This window comes from Apus apus, chromosome 2 (genome assembly GCF_020740795.1).
Source record: "Apus apus isolate bApuApu2 chromosome 2, bApuApu2.pri.cur, whole genome shotgun sequence".
NCBI classification, from domain to species: Eukaryota; Metazoa; Chordata; class Aves; order Apodiformes; family Apodidae; genus Apus; species Apus apus.
The window spans coordinates 35432565-35455410 of NC_067283.1; the positions used below are offsets into that span (position 1 = coordinate 35432565).

At 40.3% G+C, this 22846-nt stretch overlaps 1 protein-coding gene across 1 annotated transcript in view; it reads left to right on the forward strand.

Moving 5' to 3' along the window:
• CREB5 (cAMP responsive element binding protein 5) overlaps positions 1 to 22846 on the forward strand; it is a 259903-nt gene that overhangs the window by 30597 nt on the left and 206460 nt on the right. Inside the window, exons 4-5 of the mRNA XM_051612169.1 lie at positions 11364 to 11435; positions 14553 to 14646. Coding sequence (XP_051468129.1) covers positions 11364 to 11435; positions 14553 to 14646 — 166 coding nt within the window. The remainder of the gene's footprint in view (positions 1 to 11363; positions 11436 to 14552; positions 14647 to 22846) is intronic.

Below are 22846 nucleotides of genomic sequence, written 5' to 3' on the forward strand. Positions count from 1 at the left end.
TGGGCACTGGCACCTCTCTGTCTATCCTGGGGCTCTTCTGAGATGCCGATGTTTGAACTGCTGTTCTGGGGTATGGAGGGGGAGGCAAACTTTTGTTTTGCTTTCACACACATTTGCAGGGGGTTGTTAGGGCTGGGGGCTGGAGGAGGGCCTCCAACCCTCACAAGTCCCTCTGGGACACTCCTGCTTTTGCAGGAGTCACAGAGAAGGCAGGGATCACTGCTTTTGTGCTCAGTGCAAACATGTATTTGCAAAATAAGTCTTTGAAGACCTGTGTTGGATTCTCATCAAAGATAGTTCCTCTCTTGGGTCCAGTTCTTTAATAGTTGAGAAGCTTGACCCAAGGGTTGCGGACACATCCAGGGCAGAGGGGGACGCCGGAGCCAAGTAGGAGTGTGTGTGTGGGGGGAGAAGCAGCACAAAATGGTTTGGGTTTTTGTTTTGTTCTGGATGTCTGCCAAGCAGTTTGTGGGCTGTCCTGTGCTCTTTCCAAGTGAGATACCTGAATTTCCAGGGAAGACAGTCCTCAGCCTTGGCTCTGATGCTAGCTGGAAGGAATCCTTTGGTGTTGTGTGGGACTCTGTGCTGCTGGTGTCTGTAATGGGGGGAGTGGTAGGGGCTTCAGTGCCGAGCCTGAAGCATCTCTGTCTTCTCCCAGCATTTTTGGCTCCAAGCTTTGGTAGTGGCTTCTGATTTTGGAGCCCTGGGGAGGGCTCTGCCTGCAGCAGAACTTCGTATTTTGATGATACCTGCACTGGATGTGTCCTTTGATTACTGATGTCACTTCAGGTACTCCAGGAGACTGAGACTAAAACACCTGCCCCACCTCCCCTGGCCCCTTTTCCAAAGGCTTGCCTTACCCTTTGTGAACTATTTTTCTGGTCTATACTTTTAATTGTTTTGATAAGATGAAAGCCTCCAGTCTGACAAAAAAATCTCCAGAAGGAGCTGGCTGTAAGTGGGCCATAAAAATACAGAAACTCTTGTTTTAATATCTGCAGGTTCTCTGAGTGTATCTTTTTTCCCAAGTTACTAGTTAGTCCAAGCAAATCCTTGCTTACTGCTTTACTTGCTTACTTCTTTTTTTTTAAGTCCAGTTGTGCTGTACTATTTTCAATGCAAATAGTAAAGATATTTTGGAAACAGCTTTTTAACCTGGTTCCAAAACTCAAAACCTCTTATTTTAATGAAGGTATTTTAACAGTAGGATGACTCCACCTTTGTCTTCCTAAAGACATAAGGATAAGCCTAAATCCAAATTAAAGTCACCCAAAATAGGTTGTTATGCTGCTTTTAGTAAAACTTCTTATGTGATTATGAGAAACTGTCTGAGAGAAGGTGTATGTATTTGAGATCGCCAGTAGTTTTGCACATACAAAGATTGAAGTCCTGCAAATCAACCTGCCCTTGATTGTGAGGGCTGAAAAGAATAGGTTTTAGTTTTTAATGTCTAAGACTTTCTAATGCTGAGTACTGCCTGAGAGGATGCACGGACTGCCAGTGTTCTCAACAGAGATTTGTTACCCCAGAGGATTTTATTTTCTACTAAGAGCAGTGAACGTTGAAGGTTTGATTCAGGATTTTTTGGGTCAATTTAAAGAGAGAGAAGTTCCCAATTAAAAAAAATATATTAAAATGGTAATTAAAAATTAGTGAAAGTTAATAATTAATGGCTTGTAACTGACTTATTAATGGCCTAATTTTTCCATGTAATGAAAGTCTTAAGCTGTTTTCTGTGTTAACTATACAAAGCAAAAGTAAAAAACGATATTTGCCTTAATTTAAAATTATTTTAAATATACAGAATTGCAGAGTTGTATCCATAAAATGCATAAAGTTGATTTGGAGTTCTGATTTAGGGATTATTTTATATAATAAACCAGAAGGAAAATTTGGGCTGGCAGTATTTTCAAAGCTCGAGCTAAAGCCCCTAACTGCTTCTGGTATGAGAGTCAGCTAAGCAGCCTTGTGTTGTTGTTTCCCCCAGGATATCTTTTATGCTTTCTTTTTTTTTTTTCTTCCTTCCCTTTGGAAATCCAAGTGTTTATTTGCATACAAGGTAGGTGAATTCTTTTATCTATTTGTGTATCGTAAACCAAAGCAATTAGCATACTGCAGTTACAGTACACTTAAAAAACAAAACAAACCTTCAGAACCTTCAGTCAATATTATTCCTGGAGGGAAAACTCTTAATTAAATTGTATGCAAACTACAACAATAGGCAAAGTTGTTTGGTGTTTAATAATAACTGTTGCAGGCAGGGGGAAGAGGGAAAAAAGTAAGTGTAGCAGAGAGCTTTGCATGCCATTAACCCAAGGATAGAAATGAGGTCAGCCTTTGAAGGGACGGACAACACGCTTATCTGCCAACATTGGAAAGTCCCAAAAGATTAGCTTATTTGCCAGATGTTACTGGGAGTTCATCATTGACACCCTCTGCTTCATGGGCTTAATCTCTCACCACAGTTGCAGTTGCCTTTTCTGCCCTTTGCAGGCTTCCTGGAGATCTTCTCCAGTGCATAATGCTTGCATTTTTTCCTTGAAGTAGGTTTTTCTTTTTTTGTTCCACAGCAATAGGCATGATGAACCATCCTAACTTGTGAAGATGATCTGAAGACTTTTTGTTTTTCTTTCATACACCCACGATAATGCCCACAGGAATCACTGGCAGTGAAGCATAGCGACTTCTATGGCTCTGGGAATGGGGCTGTGTTTGTGAAGGCATTTGTAGAAGATGGAGGACCCACCTCAGTTAATACTATTAACCTTTGGGAGATGAGTGAATATTGGGGCAGACTGTCTGACAGGATCTTCTGTTGTTTTTTATCCCTTTGCCTGGAAAATAATTAGATACAATTTTTAGCAGGCTGTTGTTTTGTTATTAGCAGTTTGGTGGGGAGACAAATATCACACCGTGGTGGTGGTGGGTGTGTAACCCACTAAAAATTAGTAGTGGGAGAGAGAGTGGGTGCTATCAGATCCAAGTTAATAAGGTCTGTAAGAAGCTGGTGTTCTCTGCATGTATCTTTTCCCTTAAATCTTGCAAGAGTTTGGTAGAAAATATTAATTTCAGCTAATGGTGGTTTTAACTCCTGTGTGCGTGTTCTGTGCCCCAAGGGACTGTGTCCCAAACAGGGAGAAGCCAAGACTTGCTCATAAAGAACAGAGCAAATATGTGTTTCCTTTAAAATGCTAGCTGTTAGTGGTTGTCTCTCGAAGCAAGATTCCTGTCACGTGTGTTACTGCAGTGGTTTTGCAGTTCCCCCACCTCCCCTTGTGCAGAACAATTTGTGAGATGGACAGTGACTTAAGTAAGGGCAGATATTATCACCACGTACGTGCATCTGATCGAAGAAATTTGAGTGCTGAAGCTTTTGAAATAGTGGAAAGTTCTTTTGTAGTAGATGATTGATAGAAAGCATGTGTTTGAATCCTGCTCTAACATCAGCTTTGTTCTTCCTTTCCATTGACTATCCCAAGACCCTCAAGTCTGACTTACCCTTCTAACATGAGCACTGAAGTTCAATGTCTGATGAGACAAAGTGAGAATATTCATTCATGTTGAGATAAAAATGAAATTCTCATGCTCTTTGACTACTCATACCCATAGACATTTGACATTCTCCCTAACATTTGACATGTTAAGTCCATAGATCTAGGTATTGATTCAACTTCAGTAGGTCTGAGTTAGCTGTTGAATTCCCAGCACTGAAAAGCTAGCAGAAGAATTCCACATTGGGAAAATGGAGAAGTGATGCAAGTGTTTTTTCTGTCTGCTGGTGCATGATGTGTTCGTTGTGGAATAGTGCCTTTCTTTGCATTGCTTGAATCCCTGGTTATATTGCTACAGCTTGTCTTGCTGCTGCATGTTCTGTTAAATAAACCTCTGTGCTGTCAGCAAGGTTGCAGTCTCGCCTCTCATGTCACTTCAAACTTGTATCTAGGGAGAGCAGATATTAGATTTGTTCTGCAAATGCCATCAGTGGGGGGACAGTTGCAGAGCTACAAGCCTGGGATGCTTCCAGGCCAGGCTGGCCCCGTTTGGCCAATCGTAGAGAGCAAAATAACCACATTATTCCTCAAAGTATTTTTCCAGAGTTGAAGTAATAGCCATCTTTCCCTACAAAGGTCTGATTTCTCCTATAGAATATTTCTGTGCTGAGATAACTTTCATGAATAGTTTTCAAAAGTGCTGGGTTTTCGCAGGTTTTTTTCTTTTGTTTTAAATTCACTCTTCACCTCTTTTCTCCTATTTCCTGTTTTCTATTGCCTGTGCTTAATAACCCCATGGCCATTTCTGTAAAAAGCAAATCCTTTTGCTCTATACCAGGTAAATCCATGATGGGTTTCCTATACTGAAATGGAGAGCCCAAGAAATGCCGAGCAGTCATTTAGACTTGCATATTTTCACTAGACTTGAGATACAGGTCAGCCAGTGTAGAGGACAAATCGTGCCCTATACCAAATACTCTTATCTTGCATGGATGATATACAGTGTTGGGCTCTCACACTGCTGTTACGTGGGAAGGCAGTAGGTCATCTGCTTTCTATTTTGAGTATCTTTTTCAGAGGTATCCTTTTACTCCCTTCTTCTTCCTCAGCCTTGTCCTCAGTGGTTTGCAGGCCTCACTTCCATTTTCTTTCTATTTTCCATTTCCACCAGTGGCTCCTTTGTGCCCAGCTATTTCGGGGTTCTTCTTCCCCTTATTTCTCCCCCTTCTTAATTCCAGACTTAATTTCAAACTTAATTCTTGCTTCTTGAAATTTCCTATCTTTGCCCCTTCTTTTTAAATTTATTTCCAGTTCTGCTCTTTCTTGAGAAGAAAGCAGCTCTGCATAAGCAGAAGAAAGACAAGAGGCAGCTTTTTGGCTTTCCTTGATAACAGAAACTGTGGGTTTTAGTGGCCAAACACTGAGCAGGGAAGCAAAAACCCTTCTTCACTTCATTTGGAGGTGAATGGTTGCACCTGGAAGTGAGAGACAGGACAAAACCTTAGCACTGCTCAGGAGCCTTCCCAGCACTGGATTTTCTTTAGACAGGCAGGATGCAAATCAAGTGGCTGTTTAAAAAGAACTGAGATGTTTGGCAGCGTGAAACAAGAATCTTTTTGTACTCCATTTGCAAATGACCCTGAAGCATGCCAGTGGCCAGCAACTTCACAGGCAGCCAGGGGCTAGCAACTAAGGAGGCACCCCCAGTGCCACATGGAGGGTGCTGCTGCTGGGCAGGCAGGCAGTGCTGCCAACCACGGGGAAAGAATGGCTGAAGGCTGCTTGCAGTTGAGGCAGTTCACACATCAGCCACTATTTGAGAGTGCTCAGCTCTGCTTAAAGATTTATGGGGCTCTCTTCTTTTAAAACAAATGAATAAAGGCCCAAGCTGAGTGTTTTTCCACATATAAATGTCATAAATGCAATCACAAAAACTTGACTGGAGTACCAGTGAGGGCTTGAGCCCCAGCTCAAATGTGCATCACATTAAAGTCCTTCTTGGGGACTCCAGACACAAATTGCTTTCCAGCATCCAGAACCATTTGGAAATGCTTTAATCCTGAAACGAGGGGGTTTCTAGTGGAAATGCTGACAGACCCTTCGTTGTAGCAGCCGGAGCAGGCAGGGCCGTGATAATGAGCCCTGTATGTGTGCATGTGGAAAGCATGATGCTGGTTTCAGAAAACAAGCACTGCCACTGAACAGCCCATGCACCATTTCAGCCCATTGATGCTTAAATTGGCTTTGCTCATGCAAGGATGTATAGGGAACAGCCATAGGCATTAACCCTGGATGTACCAAACTTCCATAAACAAGAAGTCTTAATAACTTTTGTAATAACACTGTAATTGTCTGTAAGTAGCGCTGTACTGAATAGCCATGACTAGCAGTTTGAAATGCTGTGTACACTGAAGGGGTTATTTAATATACTCAAGTGCAGCATAACCACATAGAATCATAGAATCATTAAGGTTGGAAGGGACCTTAAAGATCATCAAGTTCCAACCCCCCTGCCATGAGCAGGGAACCCTACCACTAGATAAGGTTGCACAAAACCTTGTCCAACCTGGCCTTAAAAACCTCCAGGGATGGGGCATCAACAACCTCCCTGGGCAACCCATTCCAGTTCCTCACCACCCTTATAGTGAAGAATTTCTTCCTAATATCTAACCTAAATCTCCCCTCTCTCAGTTTTAAACCATTGCCCCCTTGTCCTATCACTATCTTCTCTGACGAAAAGCCCCTCCCCAGCTTTCCTGTAGGCCCCTTTCAAGTACTGGAAGGCCACTATAAGGTCTCCCTGGAGCCTTCTGTTCTCCAGGCTGAACAGCCCCAACTCTCTTAGCCTGTCTTCATAGCAGAGGTGCTCCAGGCCTTTGGTCATCTTGGTGGCCCTTCTCTGGACCCTCTCCAACAGGTCCATATCTTTTTTGTTCTGAGGGCACCAGAACTGTATGCAGTATTCCAGGTGGGGTCTCACCAGAGCAGTGGGGCAGAATCACCTCCCTGGCCCTGCTGGCCACACTTCTTTTGATGCAGCCCAGGATGTGGTTGGCTCGCTCAATTCTTATACTCTGTGGCCATGACCCTAAACGATAGGTGATGTTTCATTTATTGTCTTTGCATACAGCTGCTAATGCTAGTAACTGTGTATTTTGTACTTGTATTTGGAAATCTCAGTGACCTTGGTCACACCAGGCTGAAGAAACCTGTCTTGCAAGCATGTGCCCAGGTGATTAATTTCAGCAAACAGGTTGCTTATAAGAGTGTAATTACTCACTTGTGCAAATGGCAGGATGGGTGCACTGACCTGTATTAGACACATTGTAGTATACACCTCCCCATCGGTTCTTTTTCACTATTAATCAGAGGACTGAAAACCTTGCAACATTTAGACAGCTTGGGGTTGAAGGCTGAAATGTCACTTTTAAAAGAGGGTTAAAAAGGTCACGCAGCTGCAAATAATAATAGCCCAATGAAAATCAGATTCTTACTGCAGCCCACTTCAAGAATAACATTGAAACAGGAAACAAGCCTGCTTGATGTTTTTACCAGTAAGGCAGTAAGATTACTGCTGAGTTTAAAAGAGGAGGGAGAGACAGAAAGGAGCATGCCTTCTTGGTGTTAGCTGTTACAACTATTTTTCTGGTTCAGAAAGGATGATCATGGGGCTCTGCAAAGTCTCCTTGAGGAGCCTGAGGACGTGGGGTACTTACTGGGGTACTGACATGGGATGCTGCTGAGAGGGGATGTCGTTTGTTGCTGTGTTCTGAGGGTGGTTTTGTTTCTTTTGTTTGCTTTTTATTTCTTTGTTCTGTTCTTGCATTCCTCGCTGTGGGCTTCAGTTTTATTGAATATAATAAAAATGTTTAGAAGTATCTTACGCAGAAATCAAGGAATAGATGGAAATACTACCTTGCTGCAGAACTTTACTTGTCTTTCTTCTACGTGACATGGCTTGGAGAAGTATTTTTTTGTTTATTCTATATTTTAGTTTAATTTTCTTATCTGAATACCTTAACCTCTCCTAAGCAGAGTGGTATTTCAGGAGAACGGCAGGTTACAACAGTGTAGCAGATTTCCTCACTTACGTATTCTGCCAATAAGGCTCTTTACGTGGTCACAATAGGGCAATAAATGCTGACAGATGTTGTTAACATGTCTATTAAATCCAGCCCCCTTTTCTGCTGCATAATGCACTCATACCTATTGTTAATAATATCAGAACTAATGCTGACATACCAATATTAGTGCTCACTTATATTTATAATCCGTGTTTGTTTCTTTGAAGAGGTCACAAAGTTGCAATAAATAAAGCTATTGATAACAGAAGTAAAAAATTCAGGCCTGAGCAATTTTTTAAACTTTTCAGTCATTATAGATTTGCCTGATATTATTCGTGCACATTAATTGCAGCAGACATGTATAGGACTATGAAAAGTGCATGAGTGTAGCTTTAATTTTTGAGATCCCAAAGGTTAATAAGGACCCTAATTTAGATGGAAAGGTTGCTGTGATTTATTTTTATTAGGTGAAGTTGAAATGTTGCCATTTGATTGCATGATTTCCTTAGTGTATGCTGTACCACCTGCACACACTGTGGAAAAAGGTGACTTAAGTTGTGTGGCCCAGCAACACACAAGCTGTGTGAAGTGAACTCTGTGCCAGAGGCTGGGTATGGCTGAAGGATGGGAGATGCATGCCTGCATCTTGAAGAGGATGCCATGCAAACTGTGCTGTGCATAACCAAAAAAACTCTGTCTCAGACAGCTCCTACCCTGCTGCATACCTGGGGTGAGATCTTGCGTTTCTTGTGCATCTGCAGCTCTTGCAGAGTTCAGTGGGAATGCAGAAGGTTCACACTCGTAGCCCAGATTTTCAGCTGCGTGTTTCTGGTCAAGATTCAAGCATAAATCTTGAATTACTGCCGTAAGATAACCAAGGACGAGGCACCCTCTCAAAAACTGCAGGGAGTTGGCAGCTTTTTTCCACTCATTTTCTGTTACAAGAGAGTCAATAATACTACAGTCTCAACCGTGGTGATAGCATCACACGTAAATACAAATTCTGCACGGTGTAATTCATCTGGAGGGCGTTGTACTGTCTTGTAACATGTTATAAAGGGTCAAGTTATGCTAGACAGTATCCTGGAGGGCACACATGATACAGCCATTCTGGATTATTGCTTTTTTTTTTTAAGTTTAGTGTCTGCAAATAGCCCGCAAAGCGTGATTCTCGTGGGAACCAGCGCTTGCTTGTACATTTGTGGTAAATGACTAGACGTTGAATCTGACACCTTTTCAAAGCACTGAGAATAAAACCCAAGTCCGTGTTTTCTGAAGTTGATCCCCACACTTAGGATTCTGGTCCTCGTCAAGTAAGGTATTTTGGCGCTTACTCTGTGCTTATCTGTCTGGTAGCTTTGAGAATCATTTAATTGTACCGGAGCATGTGCTGATGGATTTAGGGACTGAAGCACAGGCTCAGGGCAGGGAGGACAGCTTTAGACTTGCAATACTCAATAAGAAAACAAACTCCCAAGTAATTCCTGGTAATGTTTTGACATTCACTTGGACACTTGGGACCAGAATTGTTACTCTCTTGTTTACTTTAACTGAGTCTCATCCGTTGTTCTCCTATTGAAAATGCAGTTGTCACTCTCCCCTGAGGAGGGAAGAGAGGGTAACAAAAACTTTTGGCAGTGCTTCAGTTGCAGGAATAATTGAGTTATCAGATAAAGCCTTTCATTATCCACACATAGCTTTTTTTACAATTTTTTTCTTTCTGTGAAAATGTCTTCAGGAAAGACAACATCTCTGGGTCACATCCCATAAACAGAGGTAGATTTAAGAATCAAACTTAGCTGGAGGTTTTGGTGTTTGTTTGTTGGGGTTTTGTTTGTTTGTTGGGTTTTTTTTGTTTGGTTTTTTTGGTGTTGTTTGGGGTTTTTTTTTGGGGGGGGGATGTTGCTTGTTTAATCAGTTGTCTCTCTGCTGCTTGTTTCTTCCAGTCAGGATCATGTAATTCAGAGCACTTTTATTGCTTCACCTCTGAAGAGCTTGCCTATGCACAGTCTGGAACCGAAATAACTGAAATTAGAAGTAATTTAACATGATGAGTTATTTTAGTATAAGTCTTTTTGCGAATGTACTCTTTAATTTCTGATTATGAGTATCCTATTTCAGTTTAACATAGCTGTAAGTTAAATCAAAACAGGATACGGATAATCTTAAAGGAGCAAATTAGGTACAATTTTAGTTTTTTCGGTGCTAGCCTTTTGTAAATAGACAGGTTAATCCTGAGTTAGGGTCTTTCTTGACACTTGATTGTATTAGGTGCCATAAGAGATGTCCACATCGAGAAAATCTGTTGATGTTAATTATCACCTTTAGGGGGTACTGTCCTCGTGGAAGTTAAAGGGCAAATAAAAGTAGAAATTCTTCACTTCTGGATGCTGCCTCTGGTAGTTAGTGGAGTCATGCAAAGGGTACTCTGCTGCCTTTTTTCCCTTTTTATTAGGTCACAAGTAAGGAAATATCCTGTCAGGCTAATGGTGTCCACCAGAATGGATTTTAATTAAAAAGAAAAAGTAATAATCCAAAACTTTTTGTGTATTTTTAAGAACTTAGAGGGCTGAAAATAACTGCTGTAAGTACAGGTCCCCCTGATGTTCAGGTTAACAGTGTATTTATTGTTTACAGAGGGTGGAAGCAACTCTTCTGACAATAAAGCTTTTTGAACAACAAGTGTAAATGTGGTAACAATATACCTGATAATAGAAAGCAATGAATTGTAGCTTTAAGAAATGACAACAGAGTTGAGTTGTCCTTCTGCAGATTTTTGTACTTTTACATAAAATTTTGCTTCTTCCCCAATATATTTATCTTTGTTTTATGAAACAAATTACACAAGCACATCTCAGATATTTGTCTAAGCAGGACTACAGTGAGCCTGAATTTTAAGGGATTTGAGACATGACATGAGCAGAAGTCATATGTTGTGCTTTAAGGTGAGTCAGCTACTATAGTCTAGCTCATAATGCCATTTATACCAAGAGGCTCAAAATGTTTCTGAAGGAAGTTATTTATTTTACATCCTAGAATGTTACTAAAAAATTATTTTCGTTGATGCTGGCCAGAGACACTGCTGTGATATTGACCCAAATTCAGCTGTGTTACTGCATTCTGAGGGCAAATGTTTCCTCCTTCAGTTTTATTCCAGAGCCGGGAGCTTTCCCTCAGGCTTTAGTTCAAGGTTACAGGACTGGAACTGCTATGGGGAAGCTGCAGTTTTAGGTAAAACTTCACTTCTCAAGCTCCTGAAGATGTAGTTGACCTTTTAAAAGATGGGGATACACAATTATCTGGTGTGTTTAGAGAGTATGTATGTAATGTATTTAAGTTATTAATATTGAGAAGTACAGATGAAGGACTTCAAAAAGTAGGTTCTTCCTCAGAAATAACCTGGACGTCTGGTTTTAATGTTGTTCAGCAGGAACCAAAGAAGGAAAGGTAAAAACCCTTAATTTGAGATATTTCTGAGCAGACACGGTCTTATCTAATAACAGCACCAAACATATGCTTTTTTTCTGAGGCAGATTTCTGCTGTGAAAGCTTAATGGTTTTTTTTTTTTCTTCTTTCAAAGTAAACATGTGCTCAGGAAGGAGTAATAAGAGCTTAGACTGTAGGGAGCCTGCTGAATATTAGCAAATTTAGTACTCTGAGGACAAAAACTTTGTTCTGGTCTCTTTTGGGAGTTTGAAATAAAAGCACAAACCGTGATGAATGTATGTTGCTGCATGTATGTGTGAAGTTTAGAACGTATATATTCATAGGTTCCCTTTCTTTCCCCCTCCCCCTTTTAACACATAGATTTATGAGGAATCAAAGATGAACTTGGAGCAGGAGAGGCCTTTTGTCTGCAGTGCCCCAGGCTGCTCACAGGTGAGTGGAGTCAGCGGTGATATTAATCGAGTCCTCAGCACTAGCTCTGGCTTGTATAGGGCCTCCTGATATATTAACACATGTCTAATAATAACGTGTATGTTGGTTTTTTTGTTTTGTTTTTCTCAAGTCCTTTTCCCCCTCAATTCCCTCATTACCCCACAAGACGTTACTACAAAATATTTAAGCAAATACAACAGCCAGTCAAAAGTGAGTTGGTAAAACTGCTTCTGTGCCTTCCCTCATCCCCAATCTAATGTTTGAAGCCAAGTATTGCAAATCACTATAGTGGCTAGCAAGAGAGGACACACTAGGCAGGACACATTTGTCTGTCTTCTGCTTAGATGTATAATGGAATATATTACATTTCCTATTGAATGTGGTAACCCTTCTGATTTATTAAAAATACCTAAAGACAATGATATCTTATTGGCTTTTTAAAAAATAATAATAAATATCTGAGACATCTTCCTACTAAATATTCTCTATAGAAAATGTAGCTTATAGATAAATTCTGCCCCAGGATGTGCATTTGGGATTCCTGTTGACTGGTGATCTGCCACGTGACTTTGAGGGTACAAGCTGACCTATAATATTAGATGTTCAGTGATCTTAAAGAAACTGAAGTGACAAGGATTTTACTTGATAAGATTTTGAATTGGCATTTCTGTGTTTTTTCAATGATTTTGAGTGGTGAGGGAATTTTCTCCCATGAAGCAATGAGGGAAGTTTCACGTGTCGCAGTTCTGACCCAAATTTGGTTTCTCAGTAAAATCTTCAGGAGAGAGCATCTTTTGGGCTTTTGCCACAGACTTCCTGTATGCATCTGTTTTAAGTGATTTAGCTTACCCATTTCCCAGAGCCCTCCTCTCTTAATGAGGATATTTCCCTGCATTAACTATACTTCAGGAGTTTCAGCTGGCTGATATTTTTACAACCCTTTAGGTTCTTCTGGTGGAACGATGGGTGACTATTGCTGGAGTGTAGGTGTTGATTTTGCTAAGAGCTGAAATAAGGAAAGGGAGAAACCTGAGGTTGGGTTAACAACTGACTGAGCAGCTTTGCTATTTCACTTACTGGGAGCCTATCTATGGGTGTCCCTCTGATAAAGGATTTGTCACTTCAGCTCTCCACATGCAGAGTTAAACTTTCACCATTCTGTCACAGAAGCAGAATAAAAGTATTCAAGTTTTATAGTCAAGTTTTATTTACCTTTTTGTTGACTCTTAAAACTCACTTCCACTCAGATCTGTGGACTTGAGTGTTTTCATATCAGCTATTAATTAATTTCCTCAGTGGAGGAGAAGCTGATCCAAACAAGCTCATTTGGTGTTCAGAGGGCAGGTTTGGTTGTATGCTGATACAATTTCTTAAGACAAGCAGTGTGGGTGTGACTTAATAATAAAAACCATTTAATTTCCCATTTCCAAACATGACCTGCATTTCTTGTAAATGAGGACAGAAGGGCACACTGTAGTTCTGCTCTCCAGCTAAGCTGGCTGGAGACTTGCTTCTCTGTCAGCCAGTGCAGATGCATATTGAAGGCTGAGGGAGTTGACCTTCTGCACAAGGAAGAAAGCAGGCTTACAAAAAAGTCTAAGAAGTCTGGGCTGGAGGAGTAGCTTCTCCTCAGTTGCCCCATGCCCTCTTTAAGCTGTCTGATTTCACCCTGAAGACAGAGTGGGGTGTCCATGAAGGAAAATCCCTTTTCATGAGAACAAGATGTATTTTTCCCCCCCCTCACAATTTCATTGAGCAAGAACTTTCACATATTCCCTTTGCTCTTAACATCAATTTCTGGTGCTGCATTTCTTCCAGATGAGTAAGCAATGAACCAGGATTTTACAGTGAGGAAAAGGTCTTTGGGATATTTCTTTTTTTTTTTTTTTTTTTTCCAGAGAATTCATTATTTATGCTGCTTTATCTGTGGGCTTAGAGAGATTCTCAGAAGGTGTAACATACTGCAACTATTTATACTATCGCTACAAGCAAAGTCACTTAGCCAAGAATATACTGTGTTGAAAGCCTTAAGTCGCTTTAACTCTGTTGTTGCCAGTCTGTTTTACAGGCTCCTACATACTTGTTGCTTTAAAAAGCTGCTTTATTTTTAATTTTTTTAATTTGGGGTGTTTTTTTTCCTCAAGTCCTGATGATACAACTTTTGGGCTTTGTCAGTCCTGAAATAACCCTGTTAAAACTGCTACAGTAGTTTGTAGCAAAAGTCTGTGTGTGCAGCTTCTGGTGAAGGAAATTTGACAGAACCAGTCTGCCCTTAGAGCCCAAGTGAGCAAGTGCTTGAACGTTTATTCAAGCTTGTCTCTTCTTTCTCGTGTTCAAAAGAAACTGTTTGTTGTAAAAGTCTGTTATCAGACTGTAAAACAAACTTAGCACACTGATTAATTTCTTACAAAGCACATCTCTCCACCTCCACTGCTTGACAAAGGAAAAGAATTTAATTTAGTATCATAAAAGGTCATAAATAGTTGTTACATACCGAGCACCATTGCATTGCCACTTGGAATCAATTCAAATATCAGAGGTTTCCAAAATTAAAGATGCGTTTTGCCTGAATACTTTTGGGTAGGGAAAGGCTGTCTTATTTGATTATTTTTATTGCTGCTCAGCAGATACAGATTGCAGAAAGACACAAAAGCAGAAAAAAATCCAGTAAAGTGATTTAAGATATGCTGCATTACTTGTGTTTGCCGTGGGCTAATAGCATATACAACGGCAGTTATTGCAGATCCTCAGGCACGTGGTGACTTGTGGGCCTGTGGTAGCTGGAGTGGGTGTTGGAGACCCTTAGAATCAAAACTTGTCTGCAACTTTTTCAAGGAAATTCATGACACCTTGCGGTTTGCAACCCCAGGGAGCACTGCAGCAAATAAGTTTAAAAGTAGAGTACAGCTATTTGTTACTCATGCTCACTTGCATTTTCAAATATTCTATTTCCTGTGCCATTTGGACACATTTCTAGCTGGATGCATTTCTTTCTCTCATTTTTGAAATTCTGTCCGGTGCCAAAAGTTTATTAGAGAATTAAATTCTTCTTTTTTTTTTCTTTTTCTATTTTTTTTTTTTTCTCTCTCTCTTCCTCTCTCTCTGTTTGCCTGACAGCGTTTTCCAACAGAGGATCATCTGATGATTCACAGGCACAAACATGAAATGACTTTGAAGTTTCCTTCAATAAAAACAGATAATATGTTATCAGGTAAGAAGACACGAATTCAAGAGTCAAGATAACTATTCAGGTGATGTTGAAAACATGACTCCTGCTGGAAAGCTACTGGCAAAATACCTCCAAGATAGGTTTTAAAAAGCCCCAGCTCCAATTAAATAACAAGTAGAGATGGAAGAAGCTATAATGCATATCTTTAAACAAAAAGACAGTTGCCATTCTTATGCCTTCCCACAGGTTTGGCACAAGAAGGAGAGAAATTGTTGAACTTCAGCCATGCTGGCAGCTCTCTCCCTGGCTCTCGTGTCAACATGCCAGTGAAATATAGGCACTTACAGCGCATGTCACCTGGGAGCCCAGCAGCTAGTGTGTTAATGAAGTGCATTTGTACTGTTCCTATAAGACTCACTATTTAAGTTTGACAGGCTCACTTCAGCAACTGTAACAGGCCACCTTGTATGAGCCACTTTTATGGTGGCTCAAGACCTGCCCACTGTAAATAGCCATGAGCAGAGAGGTAAACCAGTGGGTAATATCCAGGACTCTTTTCCCCCTAAAGGTAACCATTTCTCTTTACACTTTCTTTGCAATACACAAAGATTCTTTGGTATTATGTGCAATTACAGCCTTTATTTTTTTATGTCGTTTTTTCATGCTCTTGTCTGAGTAACCACACTTCAGTGGCTTGCTGGCATTCAGTGAGTGCTGGGTAAGGCCAAGCCAGCCTTAATCTTACACATTTTCTCCTTTCCTGTTCCCTTTGCTATTCTATATCCCTTGGGCTATAGTCATTGCTTATTAGGAGTAATATCACTAGGATTTCGTGCTATGAACACAGGTTGAGAGACTTGGGGCTGTTCAGCCTGGAGAAGAGAAGGCTCCGGGGGGACCTTATAGCGGCCTTTCAGTACCTGAAGGGGCTACAGGAAAGCTGGGGAGGGGCTTTTTACCAGAGAGGACAGTGATACGACAAGGGGTAATGGTTTTAAACTGAAAGAGATTTAGGTTAGATATTAGGAAGAAATTCTTCGTCTTGAGGGTAGTAAGACATGGAATAGGTTGCCCAGGGAGCTTGTTTGTGTCCCCTCCCTGAAGGTGTTGAAGACCAGATTGGATGATGCTTTGTGCAACCTGGTCTAGTGTGAGGTGTCTGTGCTTATAGCAGGGAGGCTGGAACTTGATGATCTTCAAGGTGCCTTCCAACCTTAAGCATTTTATGATTCATTCTATGATTCTGTGATTTTTCAGGTTTCAAAGTAATTGTAGGAAAAAACCCTGTGATGCAAATGTAAGTGTGGATGTTAACCAGTGTTTGATATTTGTCTTTTGAAATGGGCTTCTTCAAGGTAAACTGTGCCATTTTAGGTGCAAATATAGAATGATTAAAGGGTCTCCAGCAGACTGCCTCTTTTATGGATAAGCGGTTTCCATTTTTATGAAAATCAAAATTGGGTAGCTTGCAAATACTTGTTTTAGGCTTCTTTTTTTTTTTTTTTTTTTTTTTTGGTTGAACTTCAGGCACCAGTGAGAAATCAGACTGACCTTGTCCCAGATAGAATTTATTTTCCTCTTACACTTAAAAGTGCCATGATGGATGAAGTTTAGAAAGGAGCAATACGCATCATGTTGAAGAGTAGGGGTTGTAAAATGCCTGCATGCCAGCTGTGCCTGCAGGAGCCTGCGTTTCCAAGCACGAATGTGAAAATGCTGCTCTTGCATTTGGCCATGTCCTCTGGCAGTGAAACTGCTCAAAGGCATCTGTACTGTGAGCACATTCACTCTGAAAGTGCAGGTTTTTGTTAGAACTTTCTGTTTGGCAAGACTACTGCTCAAGGGCAGTTTCAAAGGAGCGTATTCTATCATCAGGAGTCCCCTGAGTATAGTAGCTCCATTTATGTGTGGTAACTTCCATGAGATAGCTGTCCTGCTCCTTCCAGTGGGTTGTTTTCCAAAGCAAAATGCTCTGACTGGCTTCTGCCACTACCACCGGTAGTGGGGCCCCTAAACCTTTCGCTAGCCAATTAAGTACATAGAAATGCAGAATTCTGTGGCCAGAAAGGCTCTAAGATTGCTTCTGAGGGATGTATTCTTTGCATTTTTTGGATGATGGTCCTTTGTATTAATGAAAGTGTAAAAAGCTGCACGTTCTCAAAGACTGCAGCAAATGTGCCTGACCACAATGGTCTGCATCCCGGTTCTGCTGTATATGATTTTTCTTTTTGTGTTTGTTTGGTAGATTTGTTTGGCATTTTTCAGTCCTTCATTTGGAAGCATCATAGATCATCTACTCTCTGCAGGGAGACATTGAAAAATAGTTGTTTCATTACCCACCTAAACCCCGGGGAAATCTAAATACCTTAAAGTTTAAGATGTTTTATTCTTAGATTTCATAATGAAAAATTAATGATATATGGGGAAAAGATGCAGACTTTTCCCTTAAACATTTGTCTTCTTGTCTTACTTCTTGGTGTTTTTTTTGCTTTTTTGCTTATTTGACTTTTTTTTTTTTTTTATTGTTTCTGTCATCAGTAGGTTCAAAGAATTTCAGCAGCAATTGCCCTGTAATAAGCCAGGTGCAGTGTTAGTGTGTAGTTGGGTTTTTTTCCTCTCTTTTCATTAAGGTGCCTAGGTAGTCAGACTTTCTCCTGTTTTCCAGCAGGTTGTATACTACTTTTTAATGTGTTGTATTTTAATCCTTTCATTATTAGTAATTAATGATGTATGCTTTCAGGTAGCCGTTAGTATTATCTACTGTGTTTCCAAAGATAGCTAATACTCAGTCTGGGTTCAGTATAATATCAGTAATATTTAACATACACTAAGCATATCTTCTATAAATTATTTTTGGAGGTAGGCACTAAAACAGGGACTGTTGCTCTTTGACCAATGCAACACCTTAGAAAATAAGCAAAGTATTACTTGGTAAGTAGCAAATTTTCTCGTGCGAAATCTGAGCTGACTTCTGACATACCAATTTGTAAGGGAGAGGTAAAGTTATGTTACATCTTGTTGCATAGGTGGGCTCAGTGTTTAATGAACAAGGTTCTGTGACCTGATCAACATTATTGGTGCTATACTGGTTTAGTAGGCATGTCTAGTCAAGAGCTTCCTGGTTATCAACCAGCTTCAATATATTTCCTTGAAATTATTGATGCTGGCTGAAGAACAAGTCTCATTAAATTCAGTGACTCCTGAACTAGTTCAGAAGCACCAGTTACACTGATACACTAAACAGCTTTATATTTTCTGACTGCATAAATGGAAGGGAGGTTTGCTGAAGGCACTGAATGAGAATGCAACCAGTGCTTTTGTTGGAAAGTTTGACATTCATTTAAAAAGACTGTAATGGTTTTTGTTCCTTTTTTGTGTCTGTATTTTAATTATGTTTGTTAGAAAGCCTTGTTGTGAGTATGGATTATGAGTCACTGATGGTTTCCATTTTCATCTTTCTTAGCCAAAAAAGAGCTGTTTGAGATAACACAGAATATCTTGTGTAAGTTTTGCATGCTAGTCATCATTGCAGGAAACTTTGTAGTTAGTTTAACTAAACAAGATGTCATCCCTTCTGTTGTGCTAACTAAACATTGCATTGCTTTAAAACGGTAGGTTTGTTGTGTGTCAAAAGCTTTTGTGGTTTTAACACCAAAATATTAATGTCCATGAGACAGGTTTTTTCCCTCCAGGTAAGTACTAAAAATACTGTGGAGCTGGCCTTTGGGAGTTGGGGACACTGAGATTCCTGTCGTATCAAATTTGGGAAGGGAAGGAGTGACACCCTTCCATAGCTGGAGCGGTGGAAGTCATTCCAGAAGTGTTGCTAGCAGATACAGGAGAGGCCAGGATTATCCATACAAAAATATAATGAAGAAACCTTGTTTCTTCCAGATTCTATTTACTGAAATCCAATTCTCTAGAACTTTGGTGGTAAAGCCCACTGTGGAGATAGAAACAGTGTCTCTCCTCTAGATGAAACACAGTATGTGCTCAGTGAGGTAACTTCTGGCGTCTGTGGCTGGCTTAATTTTTTTCTCCATGTGGCCTACACTGGAAGGTTTATCTACACATGGATATTGTGGACAACAAAATAATTAGAAGCAAGGAAATAAATTTTTGAATTATTTCTTGTTCACTTCTGTGTTACTTACTTCATCAGATAATGAAATGAAAAATTTTCTAAAATTCAACTGGTCAGGTTCTGAGTGAGCAGAGGAGATTATAGATGTGTTGTACCCTCACAGGAAGTCCAAGTGGCACTTTAAACAGTGACTCTTTAAGCAGTAAAGTTCCTGGGAGCCCTTGTCTATGAGCCTCTGGGTGAGGGCAGTTCCAGGTATGGCTGGGTGCACTTCTTCCTTCTCCTCCATCCTGTGCTCAAGGTGTCATAACCTTGAGCTTCTTGGTACACTTGGGAAGTAACCTGGCAAATCAATGAAGAAACATTCTTGAATTTCTCAGGACATTCCACTTTTCTTGTGGCTGCTTGATGGGCAGCCCTTCAAATTGCAGAGCTAGCCCTATTTCTCTGACTTTGTTATCATTCTGTGAAAGTATAACACGGGTAAGTGTATAACTTCAACAGAGCCCACAGCTGAACAAGCCAAATGCCTGTTATTACTGCACATCAGACTAAACATTTTAAATCTTTTTTTTTTTTTTTTTTTTTTTTTAAGAAGAAGAATCAAGTGACACACTTTAGAGTTGTACTGCTAGATATCTCTTACCAAATCAGATTTTTTTTTTTTTTCCAAAATGAAGGCTTGTTTCACATAACTGTCCTTTGGTTCTCCAATTTTTTCTTAACTAGTGTCATGCTTTTAAGTTTTCATTTGTTCATTGAGGGATGAAACTCTAGAAGCCAAGGTAGTTTGACAAAATAAACTCCCTGTATAGCAAACAAATGTGGCATTTCCCGCGCTGTTGTTTTGAAAGCAATGTATTGAGACTGAGTGTCCTTTCTCAGACTATTATTTCAGTAATTACCAAAAAACACCAAAGCCAAACAACGAGAACAAAATTTGCGTAGCCAAACATAACAAATATATAATGGAATCTCTTTACTGAAGACTTAAAAATTCCCTTTGCCTATAGCACATATTTTTCAACTAGTCTGGAGAATCAGGTATGCCTTGAGACAGTGAGGACAGGTTTTCAAAATGGTCTGCAGTATAGCAGGTTCTGGTCAGAATCTGATTGGTGAGTCCTTCTGAAATCTCTCCTTTAAGATGCTGCAGGCTGACTCGGAATCTGCACAAGGGAGACCCTTAAATCTTGCTCTGGGGCTTTTATGTAATCCACTTACATTTTTGGGGTTTATTTAAACTTAATATTTCTTGCAGCTTTTCTGGCCATGCCTGTGTCCTCAGAGTAATACTCAGCCTGAGCAATAGGATGAACAAAATATGTGTTACCTAGTTTGAGGCTTGACAGGTTCTGTGTTCAGCCTGGTGGTGAAGATGAGATAGAAATAACTTCCCAAATAAATGTTGGATGACACACCTGTGAAGTGGCAGTTGGCTAGAGGTAGATGCCTCAAGGCATAATAAACTAAGTCTGGTAGCAGCTGGGGAATGGAAAGACTTCACATGCCAAACAATGGGACTGGGTTGGGATGGCTGGTCAGTATAACAGCCAGATGCCTAGGGTTATCCTGTATTCCAAGCTGTCCACTTCAAGATGCAGCTTGGGCCATTGAAGTCCTGGGTTGAGTGGCTAACAGCATGCATGCTGACAGATTCCTACGTAACCCATGTCCTCAGCAGGAGTGCTGAGAGTGGTAATAGATCTGTCTGAGTTTGGGTCCAGATGGATCTGGCACATCCAGTTGCTCAAGTACAACAAATCAGAGCCCTGCTCTCAGTGAGCCTGCAATAGTTGTGGGCACTGGTGATAGCAACAAAAGGTTTGTTTGTGCCAACAGGGAACAGTGAGGTCAGGCACAAGCTTTTGGAACTATTAATGCATTTTTAAATGCTGAGAATTAGGAATATTTTATTAATTCTGGGAGACCTGAATGTATAACTTATGCTAGGGTCTCCTTTGTGATACCATTCTCAATTGAAACATGAGGGCTTGCCTGGTTTAGGTAAAAAGACTACTGTGGTGTTGAGAATAATGTTTTCTATTAGTTTGCCAGCCTCCTGAGGGACAACTGATGTTCTGTGGGGGCAAAATAGTTGGTTGCCTCAGGAGCTAAAAAAGCCCACAAGACTTGGTAGCCCTGAAGTCCTGAAAACTGTGGTGCAGTGTGGGTCCGATGTAACTACAATACTGTGTGAAGTCTCAATGTTTTAAAGTTTGGATTTTTATCAGTTCTGCTCTCATACAGACACATTGGTTTCATGGACTTCTGGTTTCTCTGAGTGTTGAAGGATGATGAAGTATTGTAAGATAGAATCGCAGCCCTTGGTTTACATCTGGCTAAACTGGCTTCCAGAAGGTCTGTGCATGGAATTTAGGCTGGGTGGTGTTCCCTGCTTCCCCCTCCTGCCTGGAAGGAGAGAGGGGCTGTCTGTTTTAACAAAATCTTGTATTGAATTCTTGCCAGTCTGGTTTCAGGGCAGTAGAAACTGCAGTAACTGTATGGAGAGACTGAGGTAGTAATTTAAGATCACTCTGTCAATATGTAGGTGGTGTAAACAGTGTCATTAATCTATTAGCTTTGATGCTTAAGATAATGAAGTAGTTAATTGGGAAGATCAACTGTAGGCAACAGAAGACATGATTATCTCAGGCTGCCTGTGGTGCTGAAGATACAATTTCAGGATGTGCAGAGAAAAACCAATGAGGCCTCTGTCCATTTGAAATCCCATTCTTGCTCTGGGTTTTCTCTGTTAAAATAGACTTAGTTCACTGAGAGAACATTTTTGTGTATGTCTGTCTAGCATTCATGGTATAGATGCTGAACAGATCAGGAACCTAAGCTGCACATGCCTGATGACCATCTTGTTACTCACTGAGTTGCCTCTGACCTAATGGAGCCTCTTGTAGTAATGCCTGATTTCTGGATCAGCTGTGTACTGTGGTGAAAAATAACAAGACCTTATCTATGTTAGTATATTCTCTTCTGCCCTACCCCCCAAGTTCTGGGCTCAAGCAGCTCTGAAACAAACAAACAAACAAACAGACAGGGTTTTTTTATTTTAGTGGAAGTGGTGCTGTCAACTTCTTTTTAAAATCCTAGTTTCTCATCTTGGTCATGAAATTGGTATCTTCCTTATTTGTTATGGATATACTACTTCCAAAAAGAAAACTTTCCTGTATTTGCCTCACATTCAAGTACTAACATGCCCTTCATGTCCAGGAAGGCTTGACAACAATTTTTTATGTTTTTCTACAAAGCAATTGTGTTGTTTACTGAAGTAGTATTTAATCCTTTGGGGAAACAAAATCTACTTCTCCTGCTTTTTAGTGCATTTAATTTCCAGTACAAATTCCAGTTCAAGGGCCAAAGACAACTCTGCTGTAAATCTACTGAGTTCAGTGGGATTACCCTAGAGATTTGTTTGGCACTATTTGTTTAGGATATGGATCTATAAAGTGCTGAGTGTCCTCAGCTCCCATCAATGTCAGCACCTCACTGACTCTGCTCCTTGTGCTGAGTTCTTGCAAGATTCTTGGGAAGTCTTATGTTTCTGACTTGGTAATACGGTAGTTAGCTGTGAAAACTAATAGATAAATATGTGTGCATTCCCAAACATTGAAGTTTTGTTTCCTTTAAGCTCACAAGTATGATGCTCAAGCCAAAAGAAATAAAGCAGCATTTTAACTTAAGGACTTTCTTTTCATGTTACATCAATATGTTCCATCAGAAATACAAATGCAAGTGTGTTTGCCCTTAAATTACTGGAGAAGGTAAAGCCTGTAGGACTGCACCTGATACAGGTGGAAATTGGCCTCAGTTGTTTTTTTAATGGAAGAGGCTGATCCTCCTCCTTAGTTTCCAAGTAGAAACTGCATTTGGTTTGGTATTCATTCCTTTTATGCTGCCTTTTGTTTAGGGCTGGCTGTGTATTTCTGTGCTGATCATGTAAGTTCATTTTGTCTGGTAACTGTTCCCTGTAAGGGGGAAATACTAGAATTTGACCCAGCTTAGCTAAGTGCAAGAAACCAAATTTTTCTTCCAGAATTCAGTGAATCAGGAAGCTTTTATCTGAGATCAGAATTGGCCTAATGTGGACAACTGGGATTAGTATGGCAGAGTTTTCATTCTTTAAAGAATTAATTTCAAATAGTA